Source organism: Pseudopodoces humilis, chromosome 11, assembly GCF_049639895.1.
Source record: "Pseudopodoces humilis isolate 2021_Gansu_Grassland_sample_001 chromosome 11, ASM4963989v1, whole genome shotgun sequence".
NCBI lineage: Eukaryota > Metazoa > Chordata > Aves > Passeriformes > Paridae > Pseudopodoces > Pseudopodoces humilis.
This window is the reverse complement of record NC_142210.1, coordinates 10496249-10518937: the sequence shown is the minus strand read 5'-3', so window position 1 is coordinate 10518937 and position 22689 is coordinate 10496249. Positions and strand designations below refer to the sequence as shown.

The window sequence follows — 22689 nt, the reverse complement described above, 5'->3', positions numbered from 1 at the left end:
CTTTAAAATAATGTATTTTTAGCTGTATTGCAGTAATTTAACTAGATTAATGCAAGAAAGTTTCAGCTGTCATAATTTGCTAGTTTGAATAAAATCCAAAACCTAGGCAACTTAAGGAGAAAATAGACTTCTCTAAACTCATATGAACAATTAAGTATATATTCTAATATAATGTGGAATAATAAGCTCTGCAGATCAAGTTAAAGTTATGTAGCTGCACACATTTTTAAATAAATGCTTTATGTACTGTAGAAAAATTGTGTCAAAAGAATAATAGGAGCTGCAAATTCAAACACAAGTGTGGAAACAACAGACACTAACACTCCTGTGCTGCCTCAAAACTCCACCCTCTTTGGAGTATGCACAATTATAAACCAGATGGTATTTTACCCCCCGCAAAAGTCCCTTTGTCTCAGCCAGCTCAGGGAACATTTAGTGCTGAACCACTGCACAATCATTTGTTATTTTTCTTCCCGTTATCAAGCACGTGGCCTTCAGCATTTCAATAATTTTTGAATCACAATGAACACTACAGTGATTTCAAACCCACCATTTAAATGGGTTCTTGAAACATCTAGTTGTTTCCTAAGCATTAATTGATTCCTCCTCCAACACACAAGTGGCACAGAAGAGTGGTAACAAAATTAAACTGTCTAGACTTTTCAGTCATTTGGGGTATCTGATCTGATTCCTTCAGACTGGTGGGCATCCTGCAGCATATAAAATACTCTCTGCAGCTCCTCAGGCTCTGCAGTTTTGGGTGTGAGTGCTGAGCGTACCTCTAAATCAGTCGCAATTTGAATCTCATAGGAAACTCATAGCGGATGGATCAGTCAACCTTATCTGAAGAGAATTCAGCTGTTTTAACAAGAACACCACAATTTCTCTTCTTACAGTCTTTGACATGTTCACAAAGCTCCTGAATTTCTCTAGCAAACAGATATGAGTCTGTAGAACTTCTGGTTACACAAACAGCTTGTTCTGTTCTCTTGACCACAACATACAAAAACAAAAGAAAAACTTGTTTGTGATTTCCTGTGAGTTGAAAAACATTTTACTGACAACTTCACAGCCTTACAGCAAAACTAGAATTTCTGGATCACTTCAAGATGATTTCATGCTCCAGCTGGTCTCCCTGTGGGGCTGCTCTAGCATTCATTCTAGCACCTCCTGCCCAAGTGCCAGTTCTCTTGCCAGCAAATATGATCTGCCTAGTTTTTTAGACAGCCTGCCCTGGTCCAACACCTCCCCTGACCATCAACTCCTAATATTCCCCAATCTCTCTCTTCCACACCTATCAGGCATAAAAATTTGTTCCAAACTTACCTCACCTCCTCCCCTTCCACCTCTTGCTCCAAGGTAGCCAGTCAGATCCATCCCTTCAGTCTGCAGGTGCTGCCTGTGTCTGCTTTAGACACATATGTGACAGTACAGCCAAGTCAGCTGAACTGCTGCCTCTGTTTACCACCCTCACAGGAAGCTTTTAGGTTGCAAGGCAGTTGTGAGTTTGGCAAACTGAATTACCCTGGTCATGCAGGAGCCGTTCCAAGCTCCAAACGCAAGCAGCCATTAGGGATAGGAAGCTGTTAAATCAACTTGGCACTACCGAGCTGTATTGTTCCTCCCCAGGGACTGAGCACACCACACAGAATCATTACTGATACTTTTAAGCTACTAAACAAACAGCCTCCAGTAAACATGTTTAAAAATTCTGAAGATGTCTGAAGTGGCCAAACTAGAGTAGACTTAACAGAAATGGAAAAGTTGGTATGGAAACGAATGGAATAAAAAAAACCTCACTCAGTTTGCCAGTCAGCAAATTTCACAGGAATACTGCCTTTCCTCAAAGACTAAGGCAAAGTGCTGCAACTGCAGTCTCCTTTAACAGGAAAACACCAAACAAGAAATCCCAGCAAAATCGCCACCAACAAAACGCTGAACATTTTTACCAATCAAAAAACAAAATAACACTAAATATACACTCCTATTCTGACAATCACAATAAATACATTTCTAACATACAATAAAAATATTTCAGCTTTGACAAATAATTTCCTCTACCTAGCTAGGCAGTTGTTCTTCAAAAGCCATAAATAAATAGATAATATAAACAGAGTTTGAAGAAGTAGAGAGGAACTTAGGAACCTATTATTTTCTATTTTAGAGTACTATATCCTTATGTACTATCTAAGCAACAGGTAACAGAACTTTTTTCCAACTACTGTCCTGTTCCAGTACAGCATAAGATACGTTTCAGTTTACGTTAATTCTCATCTCAGTAGTTTGTTGTGCAAGAGGAGTTTCATACAGGAAATGAGAGGCTTTCAGATATAACCGGCATGTATTCAGCTTAGAAGATGAAAATAAGTCCTTAAAAAGATGCAGCCCACAATAAACCCCCCCCAATGACTGACTCTACCTCCATCATTCAAATCAACTGAACTTCTCCAAGGACAGACACTTCCTAACTGCAGCCATTAAGATCTGTGTGTACATATCATGAAAATTGCTGCGTTCACTAGAACAACTTCATGCAAGCAGATGAAGTATAAACAGGACAGTAAGAAACTGACAGATCAATTTAAGAGAGCGTGGTGTGTAATTCATTTAGAGAAGTATGTGCAATGAAGTCAAAACTTGGCTGTAATAAACTATTTCTGGACTTTGAAGTATACACACTGTAAATACACAAAACCTTCTTTCAGAGCTGAAGGGCTGTTAATCCCAGAAAAAGCAGGTGCCACCACCCAACTGCCTACTTTGCCAAGAAACTGTTCATGTATCATCTATTTCAGCAGCAGCAAATATGCAAACAATGGCCATGCAAACTTGTTCTTAGGGACTCCCAGCAAGACCTGCAAGCATGTATTTTTGAAATGTGCTACTATACACCACATTGTGGTTTCAAAAAAAACAACCAAAACTGAGTCACCAGGTAATCTCCTGCACTTTTCCCCCTCCTCATTCACACATTAGAAGAGGAAATTAGTATCAGAGACAAAACACAGTTTTAAGTCACAGTCTGTGAGCGTATCTGCGTGAAACTTAACAGCAAGTTTGTAGTCAATAAAAAAATTATGTGTAAAATCATTAGGCTTAGCTCTACATGAGTTCCAAGACAGTCCTTCACCAAAAGAAAGTTAACTATGCTTTAGGCCAAAAAAAGCGACTGGAATTGAGTTTTTAAATCAATTCTCATCATAAAACCCATCTAGAAGACCAGCAGAAAAAGCTTCTACAGCCACGTTTACAGACCCAAAACAGGAATCCATTGTCTAGCCAGTCATGATTTTGGTTCAGCCACAAGGTGACAAGGTAATGATCAGAATCACAGCCTCTCAATTACTTGCTACTGTGTGCACACTTAACACCACATTTAGTCTTGTGTAATGGAAGTTGGAGCTACTATTTTTCATCTTTGTAGAATTTCTGGACTCTCAGGGAATACGCAGTATCCATTAGTAACTTAACTACCTGTTGAAACCCTGGGCACAGAGAATTTCATGCTTTCTGTGCTTACAGGCACAGACCCACAAGAGAACACTGTATTTGACCTGAGGCTGTGGAAAAGGCTTCCAAAGTTGAACGACAGTACTGAGAATGTAAATGCGTAGTTTGAATAGAAGTGTGTTACATCACTTGGTGGACAATTTAGATTTTAAGGTTTTAAAATGCAGTAATATACACATAACAAGATGGAGGTTTTCGGGCCTTGTTTTTTCACCTTCTTTCTTGCCTTGTTCTTCCACCTTCTTCATGAGTTTTAGTAATATTACGTGATTGGATGGAAAAGTCTGCAGTGCGGAACACAATCGTTTGGTTATTGGGTTATAAGTAAAAGTGAATTAGATGCCATTTTATAATTGGGTAGTTGACACTTAAAAGGCCTTGGAAAAAGATACCTGGGGCTCCATTTCTAGACTGTTAGCTTAGTGTACAGACAAACTCACTGGCTGTGAGAATGTAATATAGATAAGAAAAAATAACCAACTAAGTCCAAACACAAAAAACATCTCTCTCACTCATTAATACTGACCTTGAGGAAAAGCACTAGAATAAATACAAGATATTTGACAAATACGCACAGAAGCCAGCACAAGTATCTCAAATTCTCCTACCCTAGAAAAAAATTAACTGGTGAAGGTTTAAATGCATCTAATTCTCATTGCATTGAGAAACCATTAATTTGAACATGAAGTAAATGTTGCTCCTGAAAGGCAAGTATCATAGCCTGGATGTCAGAAGTTATTTTTTCAGAGATAATTTTTTTCCTTTAGCCATTATTTTCCAGTTTAGAACAGATAAAGAAGCGTCAGAGACACAAATACGTTTGTGCCCACTCCTTGTCTCTCTTTTACTCTATCATGGTTCTGCTCCTTTCTATCTTTCAGCTTTGTTAAAGGAGTTACTAATTCAGTGTCTTCTCAGGGCCTGGTGACTAGTGAAATGGCAGGAAGCGCATCACTTTCTAACTATCATGGGAAATTTACAAAACAAGCAGGGTTTTAAGGAGTTTAATTTTCTCTTTAATACTCTTTAATTTAATAATGTGTAAGTTCCTCATGCTTTAAGGTCAAACCTGTCCCAAAAATGCCCTCATGACCATTTCTGTAATACCACATTCAGTGAGTGATTTCTTCTCACATTCTCGCATGTACATCCAAAACATATTTATGTACAATATATTACTAATGCAATAAATTATTTCAAGGGCAGCAGCATGTGTGGTAAAATCCTACTAAACATTTTTAGTTCAAGGAACTCTAGTGCATTTCATAACCTCAGACAACAGCTCTGATGTAATACTGCAGTGTTTAACGCACAATCCTCTCCCACATGGCAGTGAGTGGGTGAGTGCAGCAGCCAAAAGAGAAGCCTGGTTTCCTTTTGATCAATTATCTCCGTCATAAAGAGATCCCAAGACAGGGCACAGTGAGTAAACCACTTCCTACTCAAAACTGCAATTTGCAACAGTAACTTTCTAATGCAACTTTTCCTTATCATGTGAAAAATCCAGGCAAGCTTTTAAAATAAAAAACTCAAAACACTAACTTGAAGTGCGTGACCATATAAAAATAAAAAAATTTCTAAAAATTAAGAAAGTTGGGAATAAAACACAATGTCATAAAGCTCCAGTCAGCTTTGTGGTGAAGAGTCCATGGGGAAAAAGCTGTTCTCATTCTGCTTTGTGCTGCTAGTGGGATACAAAAATAAGAGCAGTGGGACTCACAGTGCACCATGCCGCTACCCCACTATAAAAGCAGACACATTCCAAATTATCTTTAAATAATAAAGATACCTTGATGTCCAGCAAGTTCCATCTTACCTGAATTATGAGCCTAAGCCATTAAATCATCAGCAGTTTCACTAGCTTAGTTCTATCACAGAGTAGCTTCCACCTTCATACCAAGCTAGAGAACAGCGAACAGACCATTTTGCTGGGTCCTGCTCCAACTCAACTACTTAGAGTTGACTAAGACAAGAACATCATCTTAACTTCAAAATGAAAATTACATTAGCAAATACACTGAAAATTTAATGTTTCTATGATGCTCTTTGACATGCTGTAGCAGTTTTACACTTCAGAGCCAAAACTAAGTTTGGTAGTGAAAGCTCCTTAAGTTGCTGCTCTTGTTTTAATGAAATGTGGCAAACATGCTGCTCCAGAACCACAACTCCTGTACTTCATTTTTCTGTAAGAATTTCTTACCATGGTTAACCAGAAGAAAATAATTCTAAAGCAAAACTAGCAATAAATTTTACCATACCAAACCCCCAAAAATACCACCAGCAGCAGTAATTTGGTCAGTAACAGCAGTACTCCAAGTTCTAGCTGTCAGCTGCACTGCACACTCCTAGCTTTCTCACCAGACCAAATTCAACTGGAATTACAAGACACTAATCCTGGTCGTCCCAGTAAAAGGGATGGATTTGGCAGCAGAGATGAACACCTATGAAAAACTTCTGCTGGAGTTCCCCAGACATATACTCATCTCCTGGTAAGGCAGATTCCACAGAAAGTCACGTAGAAAGAGAAATGCTGTTGGTACCAAGACGTGCAGACATCCAGTATCAGGAAAGACAAATTCCATAACATTCTAACAAACAACCAAAGATTAAAGGATTAATATATTTCCTTACTGTACTACTAGTTGCTGGCACACGGATCCATTGTCTGTTATCAGTTCATTCAGTTTTAATTCAAGGTGAACTTTTCCCTGAAAAAAAACCAGGAGAGAAACACAAATAATTTTAAAAATATTTGTTTTAGAAGTAGGAATTAGAACAATAATAGAGTTTATAGTTAAGAGTTATTTAAAGTAATTACAGTATAACCACTTGAAGAAAATACCTCATCTAAAGCACAAATCCTGCAAGTAGAGCATGACGGATGCACTTGAACTTTGAGACAATGCTATAGAGAAGCACTATCTCATCTGCAGACAGCACAAGAATCAGTCAAGGCTCACAGATTTAACACACACAAGTACTTCTTCCAGCATGTGCAATTACCAAGAGTAAGTCTCAGCTGTTTTGTCCCAAGCATGGCATGAACCCTTGCACAGACATGAATTTCTGACCACTTCAGCAAAAAGTTCTAAATGACCTTGGACTCTGAAGGCAGGTAGGTACACCTAGAAAAGTAGAATAGCATGCAATAGCCATAACCAGCAGCATTTAATATCCACTGTGAAATCCTGTCCATCACATCAGACTGAAGATAATTTAGAAATGTACTGTGAATCCCAGGGCAGTTTTCAACTATCTCATGAAGACTGCTGATGTACTCAAGGAACAGTCAACAGAACCAAAAGAGAGGAAAAGGTGGCAATAATTGCTAAACCCAGCTTCCTCATTTTCTTTTTCTGATATACCAGGATGTATTTACGAAAAAGAATCCATAAATTATGGCACAACATGGATTAACTTCAGAAAGCAGCAAGGGCTGCACCCTCTCAATAAAAGGCTCCATAACTAAACCATGATATGCAACTTTGTTGGGATGACCAATATTTAGTACTTGCTCCAAACAGCTACTGCCTGAACAATACCTGCTACTCCTTTCAGTGCCTGGCTCTTTGTGCTGGCTTTCACACCTAAGATAAGCACACAGTGACACAGTCTTTTCTTTAACAATGCTCTCCTTAGTATTCTCAGATTTTGTCTGTTTGCTAAATGGAACATCAGATGATACTGGTCTGCTCACAATCAGAATTCAGGGAAGAGTTTTGGAAGGTGATTTGCAAGAGCAGCAAAGGAAGCAAGTCATAATCTGAACTACAGCTTTGCCTTTCTGCTAAAATAGATGTAAAACCCTGAGATGACCTTGCACACATTTCTCTAGCAGTTAATGTTTTGACATAAAACTGCAAAGCTTTTATTGTAAATCCCCTGGGGCAAAGGCTGTGTTTCCCTCTCTGTTCGTCACATGGGAGGAGAAATGAAGCTTCTTTTACAAGGCAGCTCCAAACTAACTGCTTTGGGATGCCTGCCAAGTGTTTTACAAACTGTTACTACAGGGACAGGAACACAGGTACATTAAGAAAGTATTTGTCAAGCAGAGAAACTCCATTACCAAAAAAGATTTACAGGATAAAAACAGGATACTGAGAAGCATGCCAACAGCCTTACAAGGCTAGGTTTTCGAATGACAAATGAAAAGACAAGCATTATTAGTATTTATTAAAAGAGCTGACTATCATTTGTTTTAGAAAACATATGCTGTAGATGGCCTCAACATCATCTTTTTGCTTACAGTAGGAGTAAAACAGCACATTTCTGCTCCTGAGAACTACCAGTGGATGTAGTTTGTTCCCAGCTCAGTACTGTGATGACTACAATAATATGGCTGTAAGTAAATATTTCCCTAACATGGAGAGTTTTAGAACATTTTTGTCATTTTGCTTGTGGGGAGCAGCATGATGGTTTCCTAAAGTTGCTGATCTGCAGATCTATATCAGAGCTTCAGACATAATGTGCAAGTGGGTTTTAAATGTGGCTGTACAGAAGGTTTTTACTTTAAAATAGAGAAATCAGCCATTCTTATACAATAAATAATAAACAGTGACTTCATGTGAATGCACTTTGCCTCAGTAGATCTCAGGGTTGTTCAAAGGCAGGTAGGTACCATTTTAACTTTACAAATGGATTAACAGTCAATTTTCAGGTACTTACTATAGGAAAATGAAGTTTTATTAACACAAATCCTACCAATTTTAAGAAAAAGAACAGTGAGTGTTCAAAAACTGTAACAGTGTGTGAAAGATCTTGATCTTACCAATGTGTTTTTCAATTACAGATCTCTATAAAAACTCTAGCTATGTATAAATACAGGTATAAAGCTATATATATGTAAATCTCTATAGAAAGTTTCTTGCTATGAGTAATACAGATCAAAGGTGCATGTGTTTAATCAAATGACCCAATTTCAAACCAGATTAATGAAGATTTTATAAATAAAAAAGGGGTCAAGCAATTCTAAAAAATTTACTAGCATGCTGCATTTTAGAAAACAAGAATTTTTTTTTAAAAGCTAATATATGTAAACAAGTTTGTTCCAGCTGCAGTTAAATGTGGCCTGTTTCACCCAACTTCTCAAATTCTGGTTTATTTACTTAGTATTTCCACATTTCTATTTATTTTTCAAGAACTAGTGGAGAAAGGAAAAAGTTTGAAGAAAACAAGATTCATATGAACTCATAATACTGTGAACAGCAGCAGAACAAAAACCAGCTATTATCAAAACACAGAGCAGAGCAGCTGCTTTCTAAAGGTCTCCACCACTAACATTCCTGGTATACAGGCTGCTAATTATACCAAAGTTAACATGTAAAGTATAGATGACTGGTACATAAAAAGAACATTTTTCTTGAAATAAATGCAGATTTAAGGAAAACCCCAAAAATAACCTCAACTAAGCAATTGCAAAGTGTCCTGCACATATTCACGGAACACAAAATACTTTTCTGCTATCATATTGCCTTGCACACATCGTAAATTCTGGAAAATACTCACGGAGGGAACCAGAGAAACAAAAAATCAACTACATGTATGGTGGCATGAGGAGAATAACTTTTTTTTTCCCCTCCAAACTGATTTAGCTTTATAAATATTTCATGCACTTTTTCTGCACATCTACAATATAAAAGTCTGCTACTTTCAGCCATGTTCAGCCAACAATCTTGGACATCTCAGAATATGTAATGTATAGCACATCCAAACCAACAAGATTTCAGCCATATGTGGCAGATGGGAACTTGTCTCAGCTATGCTCTGAAGACTTTTATGGAAAAATAAAGCAGGACAGGAGAAACCTACCCACATGCCCCGACTCAAGAAAAGATAAATATGAGGAGCATACAGAACAGAAAAGATCATCTCTATGCAAGTGTCATGCAGGACAGTGCTTTGCACAGTACAGTCATAGGAAAATAAGAGCTTCTATTAATTCTATTAATGGAATGTTCTAGTTGAATTTTCACATTCTCATGTAGTACTATGACAAAAAGAATACCTTTCTCAATATGTTTTCATGACAGAAAAAACACAGCAAGCATGACAATGTTTAAGTCGAAGTGGAAACTGCCCTTCAGTTTTCATTTGGAAAATGGTTTCTAGAATTTTCAGACTGATTACATGAAACAATTCAAAGAAGACAATGTGTAGCTGGACTAGATCTCTATATCCCTTTCAAATGAACCATTCTATTCCATTCTATCATAACTGAAAGAGGACTGATTTTCAGAGAAGAGGAAGTTGGTATTCAGACCTTTTGAAAATCTGTCTTCATGAAAAGCAACCACATGCCCTTCTATACCCAAGAGCTGCAGGCTAAACTTATGGCTCACAAATCAATCATCTGTGGAAATAATATGAGAATTCTGCGCACATTCAGATCTTGTAAAAGTAGCCAGGCTTCTCCCTGCACAAAGCAACTTTCAGGTTACTAAAAAAATACAAACACTGTCAAGCTTAAGACTTTTGCCCTCAGGCAAATCTGGAAAAAACAGCATTGAAATCTAATAGCTTATCACAGCAAGAAGGCTAAGAGATTCTCAAGAATTCTGTTTTGCTCTTGAAACAAAAAAAGAATTGCTACAACTTCTAGAGCCATCTCACTTTTACCTGTTCCTAAAACAATCCTGTTTGAAGAACTGGAACCACAGGCTGAAATAAAGCTGTGCAGTGCAAGCTGTTTGATACTGAATGCAGAAACTGTTTCAGGTAATATAAATGAGCACAGCACAAGTACCTCCAGGTTTTGGAGACTAACCATTTCAATGTCACAGAATCAGCCATTATTTCAGTTAACACCAAAAATGACTAAAAAAAAAAACATTCAAGAGTTTTAGGATCCATTCATGTGCCTCAAGTACATGACTCCTCTTACAAGTATTTCTGATATCAAAATACTGTTAAGACATTTCCCAACAGTTGCTTCACGTCTTCTGCCAGTTTTAAGTACCATGAGGAATAATACCAGCTTAGGTGTAGCGTGTATTATTCTGTAACCAAACTGCAGACACAAGTGCCTCACAAGAAACACAGATGCTAAGCCCTATCTCCTACAGCTCAATGTAATCTTCTACCATCACATGTCCTTACCTGTATTTAACTTTCAAAATGTAAACGTGCAATTTAATAGTTACCTGAACCTCTGAATTAGAATCAACAGGTTGAAGCATAAACCAGTTCTCTTTTCCTGTGTAGTTGCATAAATCTTCTTTTTTGATTGATACCTTTCCTGGGGGAGGGTGGCAGAGGAAGAGAAGCATAAATATTACCTTCATCTGAACAGAACAAACATTTAATTTGTTTGAAATTTGATTTTTTGTAAACGCTCTTTTAAGTTTTCCTTTAAGTTAATGATTCTATATGAAGAACATAAAACAAGGAATGTTATGGGTAAGTAAAGCAGAAAATAGTTTATAAAAAGCCTGATTGCATCAATTATTATTTGTTATTCTGGATATCACGAGTAAGAAGGTAAAATATAGAACACACTTAAGGCTGGAAATAACAGATTTGCGAGAACAAAAACGGTGTTCAAGATTGTTTAAACAGGAAACTGAAGTAGATGCCTTTTACTCTTCTGATTGCTATTTGGAAAGCTGTTATTACATCAAATTATCTGACATCCTGGTGCAAATTATTTCCTTCCTCAATTCAAGTAAAGCAAAGGCTTCTTCCACAGCAGACTATTAGAGCTTTGTAGCAACTGTATCCAAAATGCAGCTGCAATAAAATCATTATGCAGTGAAAAGAGAATTAGAAATCCACCTCCCGGGATTCTTCACTTAAGCTACACAAGTCACTAAGTTACAGGTTGCACTGACAGGAAAAAAAATTCTCTGTAAATAGTTTTAAGAAAAATTCCACAGTTGTAATTACTGTGGAATTATTCCGAAATTTATTATTTAAACATCTATAAGTATGGAAAATTATTCAAATATTCCAATGAAGAAAAAGAGGAGAAGAAATGAAGAGAATTTTTGAAAATGTATTCAGACCACAATAAGACTATAAAATGTCTTCCTGTTCTAGGAATATGAATGTCCTACTAAGCCTAAGAAACCAACTTATTTTAGTATAATAGAATGAAGCAAGGAAATAAAATCCTTCTTTTCCAACTTTAAAGAAGCATTTAAGTGCACTATACAAAGTTTTGAAAGATGCTTCACCAGTAATTGTGAATAATTGTGAATTATGATGAATAATGTGAATTGTGAATACAGACAATGCTACTGAAAACAACCAAGTGTTCTGCAAGATGCAGGCAGCACCTCATAGACACTTACCTATACGCAGGTCCTTCTGTAAAACACTTTTATCATAAATGTAAAAGGACAACCACTGGAATGTTCTTGGAATCTCAAAGTAAAACTCCTCTCCAAAATAAGGACTGGAAAGAAAGATTTGAAGTTAAAATAGAGAAACACTTTATGCAATTTATATAGAAAGCTGCATTTTTCTGTTGTGCCAGCCTGTGGCCCTTAGCAGTACCCTGAGCTCTCATCAAAGGTGCCCCAAACCATTTCAATACAAGAACACAAAATGACATGGCAATGCTTTCTGTTTGTTTAATCAAAGGTAAGAATCAGAGCACACATAGAGTGGTGTCTCTCTGCAATTCTATTTTTCTGTCTTGAAATTATTCTAGCTGGTTCTCTAGACTTCCTGAGACGTGCACAAGTTTTATTTCATTTTCTTATTTAGTACATGATTAAACTACATTTAAACACAACTTATTGATTACTTAAGTAACTGGCATTTGTTTAGCTCTAACTTTATGTCAAAACTGCTGCTCTAAGATTCAGACCTGTAACAAGTCATTATCACTAGAAACTTTAAGACAGAGCAGTGAAAAAGAGAAACGTTAATCCCAAATACACACAATCTCACTCACACCAAAACGATCACCACATTTCTCCATCGAAAGAAGTCCAATATTATGTTTACAGTTCACCCTATTTAACTGCCATCTGCACAGCCCTGTACAGAAAAAGACTCTGGGTTCCTCTGTGTTACACATATTTCATACAATGTATTAGTATCTTCACTCCCAGAATTAATACTCTCATTAAACTTAAGGAGTATTTATTAATGTAATCAGACCCAGTAGTCAGAAAACTGTATTGCAAAACTGAACAAGTCAATGTTGTTTGTGTTACTGTAAATAATGAATTCTAAAAGTGAAGCAGACCCACAGAAAAAACCTGCTATTTTGGAACAACTGCTTCTCACAATATTAATATCACTGGGGAAAGATGCTCATGCTCATGAAACTACTTCTATGCAGAAAAGTATGTGACAACAGTTATACCAAACCCTGAAACAAATGCTGGGGTTTTTTTGTTTCCCAGCAAAGGATCATTCTGACACCACTGCTACAATACTTTCTTAAACTTATACAAATAAGACAAATCTGCTTGTGTTTGGAACAAGCAGTTCATATTACTACCCACCCCAGGAAGAATAGGTCACCATCCCTACTCTCATCCCTCCAAAATAATCACGGAAAAAGAAAACACTACCTCATGCTTAAGGACAATGGCTCATTAAACGAACTAAAAAGAAGACCTGATAACTAACTTGAAAAGTGGTAAAGAACACAGTTGAAAAATCTAGTATTTCAAATATCTAGAACAGATTCTTAGAAACAAGAACTTTAAGGGCAGGAATTCATTATAAGGAATTCCACAAGTGAAAATGCCATTTTGTTAAAACACAGACCTTTTACCACAGGCTTCAAAGCAGACAAATGAGTATTAGCCTTTGCACTACGCTGAGAAATAATTTAAGAATTCTCAGTTGAAAAATTCAGCTGTCTTTTTTGATTATTTCAAAGCCAACAAATTCTGCTTTGATTACAAGGGCTGGGTTCTTCCCGTCAGCACCATGACTGAAGGTACAAACTCACAAGCATTACCTTTAGCAGCAGCACAGCCCTAAACAGCCTCAACTTCCTTACTACCATCACAGTTCATTTTAATTGTATTGATACAATAACTCAGACCAAAACCGAGGATGAAACAAAGGCTGATTTTAAACTTAGGTCAAGTCCATGATTTCCTTTCCCTCACAGCTATACAAATCAAGTTGCTGCAGTACAAACAAAGAGATACTACAGCAGAAAGAGTGAACAGTGGGATAATGAGCTGGCATTGGTGTCAGGGGGAACTGCTCTAGTTCAGCTTCAGACAGACTTCTTAAGGGAACATCCGACTCCAGTGCATGCCAACAAGTGCCAAAGGTTTAAGTCCCTATTCTGGATGGACCTATGGGACCCTGTGCACCAAACTGTAATTAGGCTGGGATGAAGACTACAAGCAGAGACTTCCAGTAATCTATTTAGCACCTTTATCTTCCACCTAAGAGAGCAAAATTTGCAGCTACACATATCCCCTGGCCCCCAAAGGATGAATAGTCACTAACATTCCTTATTGTTATTTTGACTTCAACACTATACTATGTCTCAGATTTGTCAAGAAAGTAATATGAGCACAAATAGAAGGTAGTACGTAGTTTTACTCATGTTGATACATTTTCTTTAAATTAACAGCAGTTATCAGTAGATGATTCATCAGCTAAGTATGAGGCACAGGGAGAAAATTTAAGGTAAAGAATATAGTGTATTAGTAAAGAAATCCTTAGGTACATACGGAATACGCTGATGGGGTACAACAGTTTACACCAATGAGGAATAATTAAAGTGGGGAACTCACTCATCCCGTTCCTCAGGGATTCAGTCAGTTTAGTACTTTCATTTGTGACTTTGATGCAAGAACTTTAAAGAGTGTGATGGATACAAAATTAGAAGATAGCACTAATTCAGAGGACAACCAGACTACCATACAGGAAGAACTGGATTACAGTAGTACAGAAGATTAAATTCCACTTGTAACACATTCCTCTTCCCTTCCTTGGTACAGTAACCTGGCAGTTCTGTGAGGACACTGACCAATGCCCCAGTCTGTCAGTTAGTAAAAGAAATGGTTACATCAACAAGGGAATTAATTTCTGCTATAACCTTGCACTACCACAAAGTTCAGTTGGGAAAAAAAGAACCTGAATTTAGTTAAAATTAAAAAGAGGATACACACATACCACAATTCCCCTTCCACTCCTTATATTTGACCACAGACATCTGAGAAGGCTCACAGATATCCTTTCAACTTTCCAAGGGGAAAAAAAATTTTTCTTCAGAACCCACAGAAATCCCACACCACGTCAAGAAATATTTCTTGCATCATTAGCCAAAATATCCCTCTTTCACTTCTGTATTAATTTTTTTTTAACTTTGGAAAGTCATTTGTTCTACATCTGCACTCCAACAACTCTTTTAGTTCTGGTGGAAGGCCAAACCAATTTGCACATTTAAAAAACCCACTTCTTAATACTTTTCAATCACTGTACTCAAAACTAATTTTAATTCTAGTGATAATTACTTCCACAGACATTTAATTAGCTGATATTCCCAAGACTAAAATTTAGATTACAACTTGTATAAATTTGCAACCCATAGTACAGTGAAAAAAATAGACTGTGTGAAAGAAAAATCAAGCAAACAATATGAAATAAAATGATGAAATTCAAAGCTGCATCTATGACTAAAATTATACTGTACTACACCTTACTGAAAAGCAATTTATAAAGTTTTCAGGTTAATAAGAGATTGGAGCCTTCATCTCCTGTCCCAATATCTCTAGGTTAGTACAGTTTCTAGTTTAACAAAGCAATAAGAAACAAGATGTTGTAATGAAGTTTCTGGAATGAGAGTCAACCTTCATAACTGCATACACAGTAGCAATCCAGTGTAAGCCCCCAACACATGTTGCTGCTAATAGAGGATGAGTTATTTTATTACATTCCACTGGTTTGTATGGAACTTTCCCCTAATTCAGAGGATGAAGAAGTCACCTATGAAGTCAGTGGAGACAGAAAGGTAAAGAGCAATTCTAAAACACCAGGTTCTAACTTCTAATACAATGCTGTTATCTTACAAATATTAATTGCATATCACCTGAAAAGTTCTCTATTTGAGGCATGTTATTTGAGACTTCTCTCTCCCCAACTGTTTTGTTATAGTGAGATTTTTCACTTAATTTCCTCAGTAGAGTATTAATGACATTGCAATTAAATTTAAGTTAAAACTTCAATATTATTAAATTTTTTTTGATGGAGCTAAGGTGTTTTACTTTATCAAATATTTTATTACTCAACTAATACTTCTTTTATCAGGTGATGAAAGCACATAAATTTAATAATTTTAAAATAGAACATAAGTAAAATGTCTGTATACACATCACATGTAACAGGTCTTATTCCTAACCATAGTAGTAACTTCTAGGGTTTCCATTATGAACATCAAAATCAGAGAGCAAAGTCTTTCAGAGATATGTTGGGTTGGGGTTTTTTGCTCATCAAACTATTGTCTATTTGAAGGGGAAATGTTAAGTTTCTGCTTTATCAATACAGTTTCTCTAACATTTTTCTCTGAAGGATTACTCAATAGATTTTGTTTTGGTAATCAATCCATCTCAATTGCAGCCTGGTAAATTCTGAAAATTTTATGGATCTGACTACAGCAGTAACAGATTAGGAATATAAGCAAAATATTTGTTCCTGATTGTACATATGTGGCATTTGCTTTTCATGCAGAAGTATAAGGAGGGCCTGAAGCAATGTTCTGAAAAAATTAAATTTCCTATTTAAGTTTGACATCGGAGCTGTTCCTATACTGTAAACATCTGGAAAGCGAGCTCAAAGAACAGATACTAACACTGGAAAATCACTGGAAATACTAACCACTGGAAAAAGGAATTAAGATAACTTTCAAGAGTTTGAACAGACTGGGTTTTAAAAGAAAGGTTTAATGTCACCTCCACATAACTGAAACTGTCACTCAGATAGGCTGAACAATGAAGCTGCAGTGATGCTTTTTTGGGTCCTCTGTGAACTTCAGAGTTTTGAGACATGCAAGCACCTACGCTACTGCAGCTACACCATCCTGACTTTTTGCTTGATTCCTTTTAAGGCTGTAAGACAGTAGCAGAATCTACAGCAAATGGTGCCCAGGGAAGCAAAGCAAGGCATTGTGTGGGTCCTGTTACAGCTCCCAGAACAAGAATTACAGGAGAGAACAAGATCTGTTCAGGGGACACCCCACAGCACAGAAAACTCTCATACATGGCAAAGCTCCAGTTCCTTCTTCTAGAAACAGGTTTTACCAGATACACAGTAAGAGCAGAATTCCACCAATACAGTTCAACTGCTTGTCAGAAACAGGAAATTACATGGGAAGCAAGTATCAAGTGGATTTCTTTCCCCAGAAAACAATCTAGCAAGAACTCTGTTCTAACAGAATAGAGTAATAGTGAAATATATTCTAGCATACCTCATTTAAAAGCTCACAAGACTCACTTTTGACTTCTTGCACATTCTCATGATTTACACATTGGTGTAACATCTCTGAGCAGCTGTCACAAGTCAGTTCTCATTTTAAAGTAGTACAGAAAAGCCACATACACTGGTATTGGGCAGTCTTGCTCATATCAATTTAAAAACTGAGCTTACCTTAAAGATTTTTCAACTACCTGTGTACGAAAAACTTCTTCCTGGTCCAAGTTTATGGTACAGAAAAAGTCTCTCATTTTGTTGGGTACTAAGTGCTTGGCATCATCTGTAAATTAAAAAAAATACTATAAATATTGCAGGAAAAAACTTACAAAATATTATGTACAAGAATATTACAGTTTTAGTGTGTTCAAAAAATTTACTTTTCCATTCAGCATGCATTGTGCTATTCATTTTCAGTTTGTAAGATTCAAGAGGGCAGAGAAGTTGCTATATCCAGCTTCATATGGAATGAGAGTTGACAGGAAGAGACACACACTGACTCATGAACACCACTTCCTGCAGCACCTGCACTTTCCCTTGAAAGGTCTCTTCTCTGGTTTGACCCTGCACAACTTGCTAAATCCGAGACACTCACAGCCTGAGGTCATATGGCATTAGGTCATAACATCAAGACATAATCTGCCTGAGCTATTGTTCACTTGGTATTTTCTCTGCAAATACTTTGGCTAAAGGAAGCTGATTAATAAGAACTTGCCCATCAAATCTTTATTTAATTTTCCACAATGAATGGCAGATTTTGAGTTGACTGAGCCTTTGAAAATATATCCCTCATGAGTACTGTTCATTTTTTCCTAACTAGTAGAAGGGGGAAATAATCACCTCCTAATTCAATGCAACATGGAAAAGAAAAGGAAGTTTTCAATAAGAAAGAGAAATTGTCAGCACAAGAATAAAAAGATTTGCTGGGTATTGAATCTAGGCCACTACAATTACACACTGAACATAAGACAGATCTCTTAGGAAATGGTTCTCTCTGAGCAATCATAGCTAAAACTAGTTGAAGCTGGAAAGCTCTTCCAAAATCCAAATGCTACAGACATCTACATTAATTTATAGCAACATGTTCTCTAGATTAAACAGTGACTTTCTGCCCAAATGTCTCCTCCCACTTCGAACGTCTGAAGAGACCAAACAGACCCCTTTCTGCCTTTTATTTTGTTAAAATAAATTACAAGCTTTTCTGGTACTCTTTCCCATGAAAGGGTCCTAAACCAAGCAGGTGATCTGTCCCTGTTCCACTTGGTTGTCCATACCACAGGCAACAAGAATTGCATTAGGTCTTAGCCAGGACCTCTCACAGTAGTGTCCATCCTTGCCTGCTGCTGGAAATACCTCTCCCTGATGACATGTGGAATCAGCTTTATCTAAACATTATCTATTTATGTAAGATATTAAAAATAGGATTAAAAGTACATCCAAGTATTGAGTTTTAATTACCTTTATGTTTGAATAGCCTAAGATCTTTCAGAAAGCACTGTTTGAAACTGGATTTGAAATGTCATACATGTTTATATTTTTAAAAATGCAGATATGAAGCACAGTGAGTAAGCTTTATTCTCTATGCTGGTAAGATGTAAAAATCAAAATTCTGTCTTTTCTCTCCTCCACACTCTTTTTGTGTTAGATGGTTAATTTAGGTTAACCTATTACAGCCTTGGAAGGTAAGTAAGTAATGCCCAGCACAGGAAAAGTCTTCCCTGACTGTCTGTGAGCAGAGAATGTGACAGTTTAACAGGAACAGAGACTGAACTTCAATCATGATATTTTCCAGGTCAGGGATATGTACACTGATGGAAAGCATGAACAGATACTTAAGGAACTTCCACAGCTAAAACCTGTGCTCTCAGAAGCATCAACAAGCTTTTCACCAGCTTTGATGCAGGAGAGGAGGAAGTATATGCATTATTTTTAAGCACCAGACTTCATGCTGACAGATTGAGACGTGAACAGAAGCTTATTTCCTTATTAAAAAAAAAAAAAAAACCAAAAAAACTTAAGTCTTCAATTACACTACATTTTTCTTTTTCTGAGAAACCTAAAGCTATAATGGTTGCATTAAAATCAAAGATTAACAGCATCAGATATCTGCTTGAATGTTTACATTTTCAGTACATATATATAATATCCTCTGTTGAGTTAAAGTGTGCAATTATTATCCATCTTCTAAATGTCTTTGTTCTGGGTCCCTGCCAGAAGACATTTATGCACACAAACTCTGAAGTATTTGCTTCGAAGGACTAAACATACTATATAGCAACAATAAATTCCACACCAGGAGTGCAGCAAAATCCAATAATGCACTTTCAAAAACACAGCCCAAGTTTGAAGAAGAATGCATCCTGAATTTTGTCAAATGAACTCTAGGAGACAACTGGGACATTTTTCCAAGTTCTTCACTAACGCAGGTTTCAGTAAACCCTCCATAAATCAGGCAACTAAAATCACTTACTGTACTTCTGTACGGCATAAAATGAAAACAAAAGCCACAGCCTGAAAACACTGCACTACCAGATATGCCTAAAGCTACCTGACACCACATACCTTTGTAAAGCATTTTTGTCATTACTATGGCATACAAAATAGAGCCATCAATACAAAAGCATTGTCAAAATGGAAAGACAGTCTTTGAATGGATTTTTGGTGAAAACCTGCTTAAGACTAGTACTACCTTTTCCAAAAATATTACAGGGTCTTAAACAGGCAAGACCAATTCATCTTACATCACTTGAAAACCAGAGGCAGAAGACTGGCTGCAAACATTAACAGCCCACAGTGTACCAAGGACTGAAAACATGTCTCAGGCTCTTCACTGTTAGGTATGCCATGGCTGCTTATGCCACCTTTAAGAACGTGTCTCAGTTCTAAATCTGGTGTAATGATTTGTATAACATCACTGAATTTAGATTTTGCCACTGATTTCTGCATTGCAAAACACAGTATAAATAACAACTCTCTGCAGATGGCATTTTCTATACATGCAGAATTACACGGAACTGACATTACCTCATTAAAACTACCATGCTCTCTCATGCAACACACATAAAATGAGTCAGTGTCAAGTTTTAACTGCCAGCAAAGCTTGGGCACCAAAATGTATTTTCCTTATAAGAAATATGCTATAAAGAATTCCTTCAGACTATGAACATCAGCCTTCCAAAGTGAGGTCTATTACTGCTAATCCCTCCAGATCAAGGAGGATTACATTATTACATTTGTTTATTATTGTTCATTCAGAGGGTTTTCCCCTACAAAACACAGTATTAAAATACTAGCAAGAAGTGAAAATAACGCAGTATTTGCAGTGCAAAGAAGCCAAAAGAGCATCTAGGCACCAGAGGGTGCCGAAGCTTCCACAGCTTATTTAACTCATTGAGTTTTGAAACAGTTTTTGTTTTCTTAGAAGAAATAAGTATGCTTACAAAGTGATTTTCACACTGTTTCAAGACATGTCTTTTATTGCAGCTGTTACTTCCACACATTTTTCAAATGGGCTCTTATAGGTTCATCTTTAGCAATGAACTTTTCATATATTCTCCAGGAAGAAGGGTCTTGTAGAAGTAGTCCTCTGTTTACCAACTCTTTTGTCAGCTAACTTACCATTCAAAGTTACGGTACAACCACAGGCTCAATCTATAACACATAAATGGGACAATAAAACTATTGTTTTATAATAGTAAAATTTATAATTTTAATAATTTAATAGATATAATTCATAATTCTAGTATTTCTAATATAATGCAATAGTAAAACTATTCAACTATTATGCTGAAATATGGTTTCAACATAAGTCTCAAGACATTTTGCTCTGTTTTTTAATGCTTAGTGGAAAACTTTCATCAGGTTCGAGTACCCCAAAATGTAAAACTCACTGAATGTTATCTAGTCCAGTGTTGACCAAACCTTATGATAAAAGATAGGAAGCAGAATAGTATCAAAAAATAAGCCAGCTTCAATAATCTTTAGCGACCAATTTCTTATGTATTCCTAGGAAGCAGGTCATAGTCCTTCTTCCTAGGGAGTACTATGACCTGCTTCCTAGGGAATACATAAAACATTGGTTGCTAGAGATTACTAAAGACAGATTAAGAAAGGTGGGGCTGCTCAGCCTGGAGAAGGTTGTGTGAAAACCTCACAGCAACCTTCTAATATCTCATGGGGTAAGTCAGAGAGGGACTTTTCATCAGGAACTGCAGTGACACGATGAGGAGTAATGGGAACAAATTGAAAGAGCAGAAATTTAGGTTAATTATATGGAACAAATGCTTTACTCTGAGGGTGGTGAGGCACTGGCACAGACAAGCTGTGGATGCCCCAATCCTTGGAAGTGTTCAAGGCCAGGCTGGATGGAGCTCTGAGATGGTCTACCAGAAGGTAGTCCTTGGCACCAGCATCAGAATGAGAAAATATTTAAGGTCCCTTCCAAACCAAACCATTTCATAATCCTATGATTCTGTGAATTCATGCTTTAACCCCAAAACTAACACTATGCTTATGCTTTTTTAAAGGCTAGCTGGCCTGTATTATTTCTGTGCTAACTGCTAACAGCAGCAAATCCCAGCGTGTGTTCAGCCTTGCTTACCCAACCACGTCTTACTGCTCACACCTCAGAATGAGAGCACCTCCAGCTCCACTCCAGGCCATCTCCTGCTTTCATGAGCCAGTCTTCTATTTACTGAAGACACGGTAAATACATCTAGGCTGCATGACGATATTTAAGTAAACACGACTCCACTCCTTCACCAAACCTAATCCTTCAACATGTTTTCACAACCGGTTCTCAACCCCAGCGCCATGCCCGATTCAACTTGTTTCGCTTCATTCTCAAAAAAGTCGATCGGCTGCGTGAGAAAGGAAACAACCAGGCCGCGTCCGAGCGTTATGAATGTACTCCGATACCCCTCAGGAAGCCGCCGCACATCCTGTTTCTCCCACTCGCTTTGAAGTGCTCCCCAGCCGCACCGCACTCACTATCTGTGCGCCTCCCCGAGCTCTCCTCCCAGCCCATCCGCCGGCTTCCCACGTTACCGAGGCTATCGGTATTGGCAGTCAGCATTTCCCAGCCACCAAAATAAGGCCAGCGGCCTCTCTCTCCGCCTCCTCCCGCTCGCACACACGCTGCACAGAAGCACGGGAGTACTGGTGACCGCTTCCAGAACAGCCCTTCACCACCAACTTCCTGCACATCGCTAATTTCGCAACTTCAGCCTGACAAACAGACTCTAATGCCCGAGGTCCGGGCAGGAGGGGGCATTTCTGCCCGCCCGCTGACTCCAGGGATCCCTCGGAACCACGGATGCTTCCCTGCCACTCCGGGCCTCCCGCGGCGCCGCCGCGTCCGTCCGTCCGTCCATCCATCCATGCGCTCACCCACCCACCCCGCCTCCCTCCCGCCCCGGAGCGCACAGACCCCGGCCCAGCCCCGCACGTGTCGTCGCTCCGCCACAAAGCCCCTCCACGGGGCCGCCTCCGCGCGGCCCGACCCGTACCCGGCCCGTGGCCGCCGCGGCCCCTCCGCGCCCTCCCGCTCCCGCCCCCGCCCCGCCGCCTCCAGGGCCGCCGCGCCAGCGCCCGCCCGTCTCGCCGCGGGGAGAGAGCGGCAGCAGCGGGGCCGGGTGGGGAGCCGGGGCAGGAGCGACACCTGAGCGCGGCGGCCCCGGGCGCTCGGCCCCACCGCAGTACCGCACTTACAGATCTTCCCCCGCAGGTTCTGCAGCACCCGCACCTCGTCGCCGCCGTCTCCCGCCGCCATCGCGCCAGCACCGCCGCCGC

The 22689-nt window shown here is 38.3% G+C and overlaps 1 protein-coding gene across 1 annotated transcript in view; it reads right to left on the bottom strand.

The window, feature by feature from the left end:
* The window catches only part of RASA2 (RAS p21 protein activator 2), a 45325-nt gene extending 22636 nt beyond the window's left edge, over window positions 1-22689 (bottom strand). Inside the window, exons 1-5 of the mRNA XM_005527054.3 lie at window positions 22609-22689; window positions 17077-17182; window positions 11799-11902; window positions 10650-10744; window positions 6142-6218 (exon numbers count right to left, since the gene is read on the bottom strand). Coding sequence (XP_005527111.1) covers window positions 6142-6218; window positions 10650-10744; window positions 11799-11902; window positions 17077-17182; window positions 22609-22669 — 443 coding nt within the window. The 5' untranslated portion in view covers window positions 22670-22689. The remainder of the gene's footprint in view (window positions 1-6141; window positions 6219-10649; window positions 10745-11798; window positions 11903-17076; window positions 17183-22608) is intronic.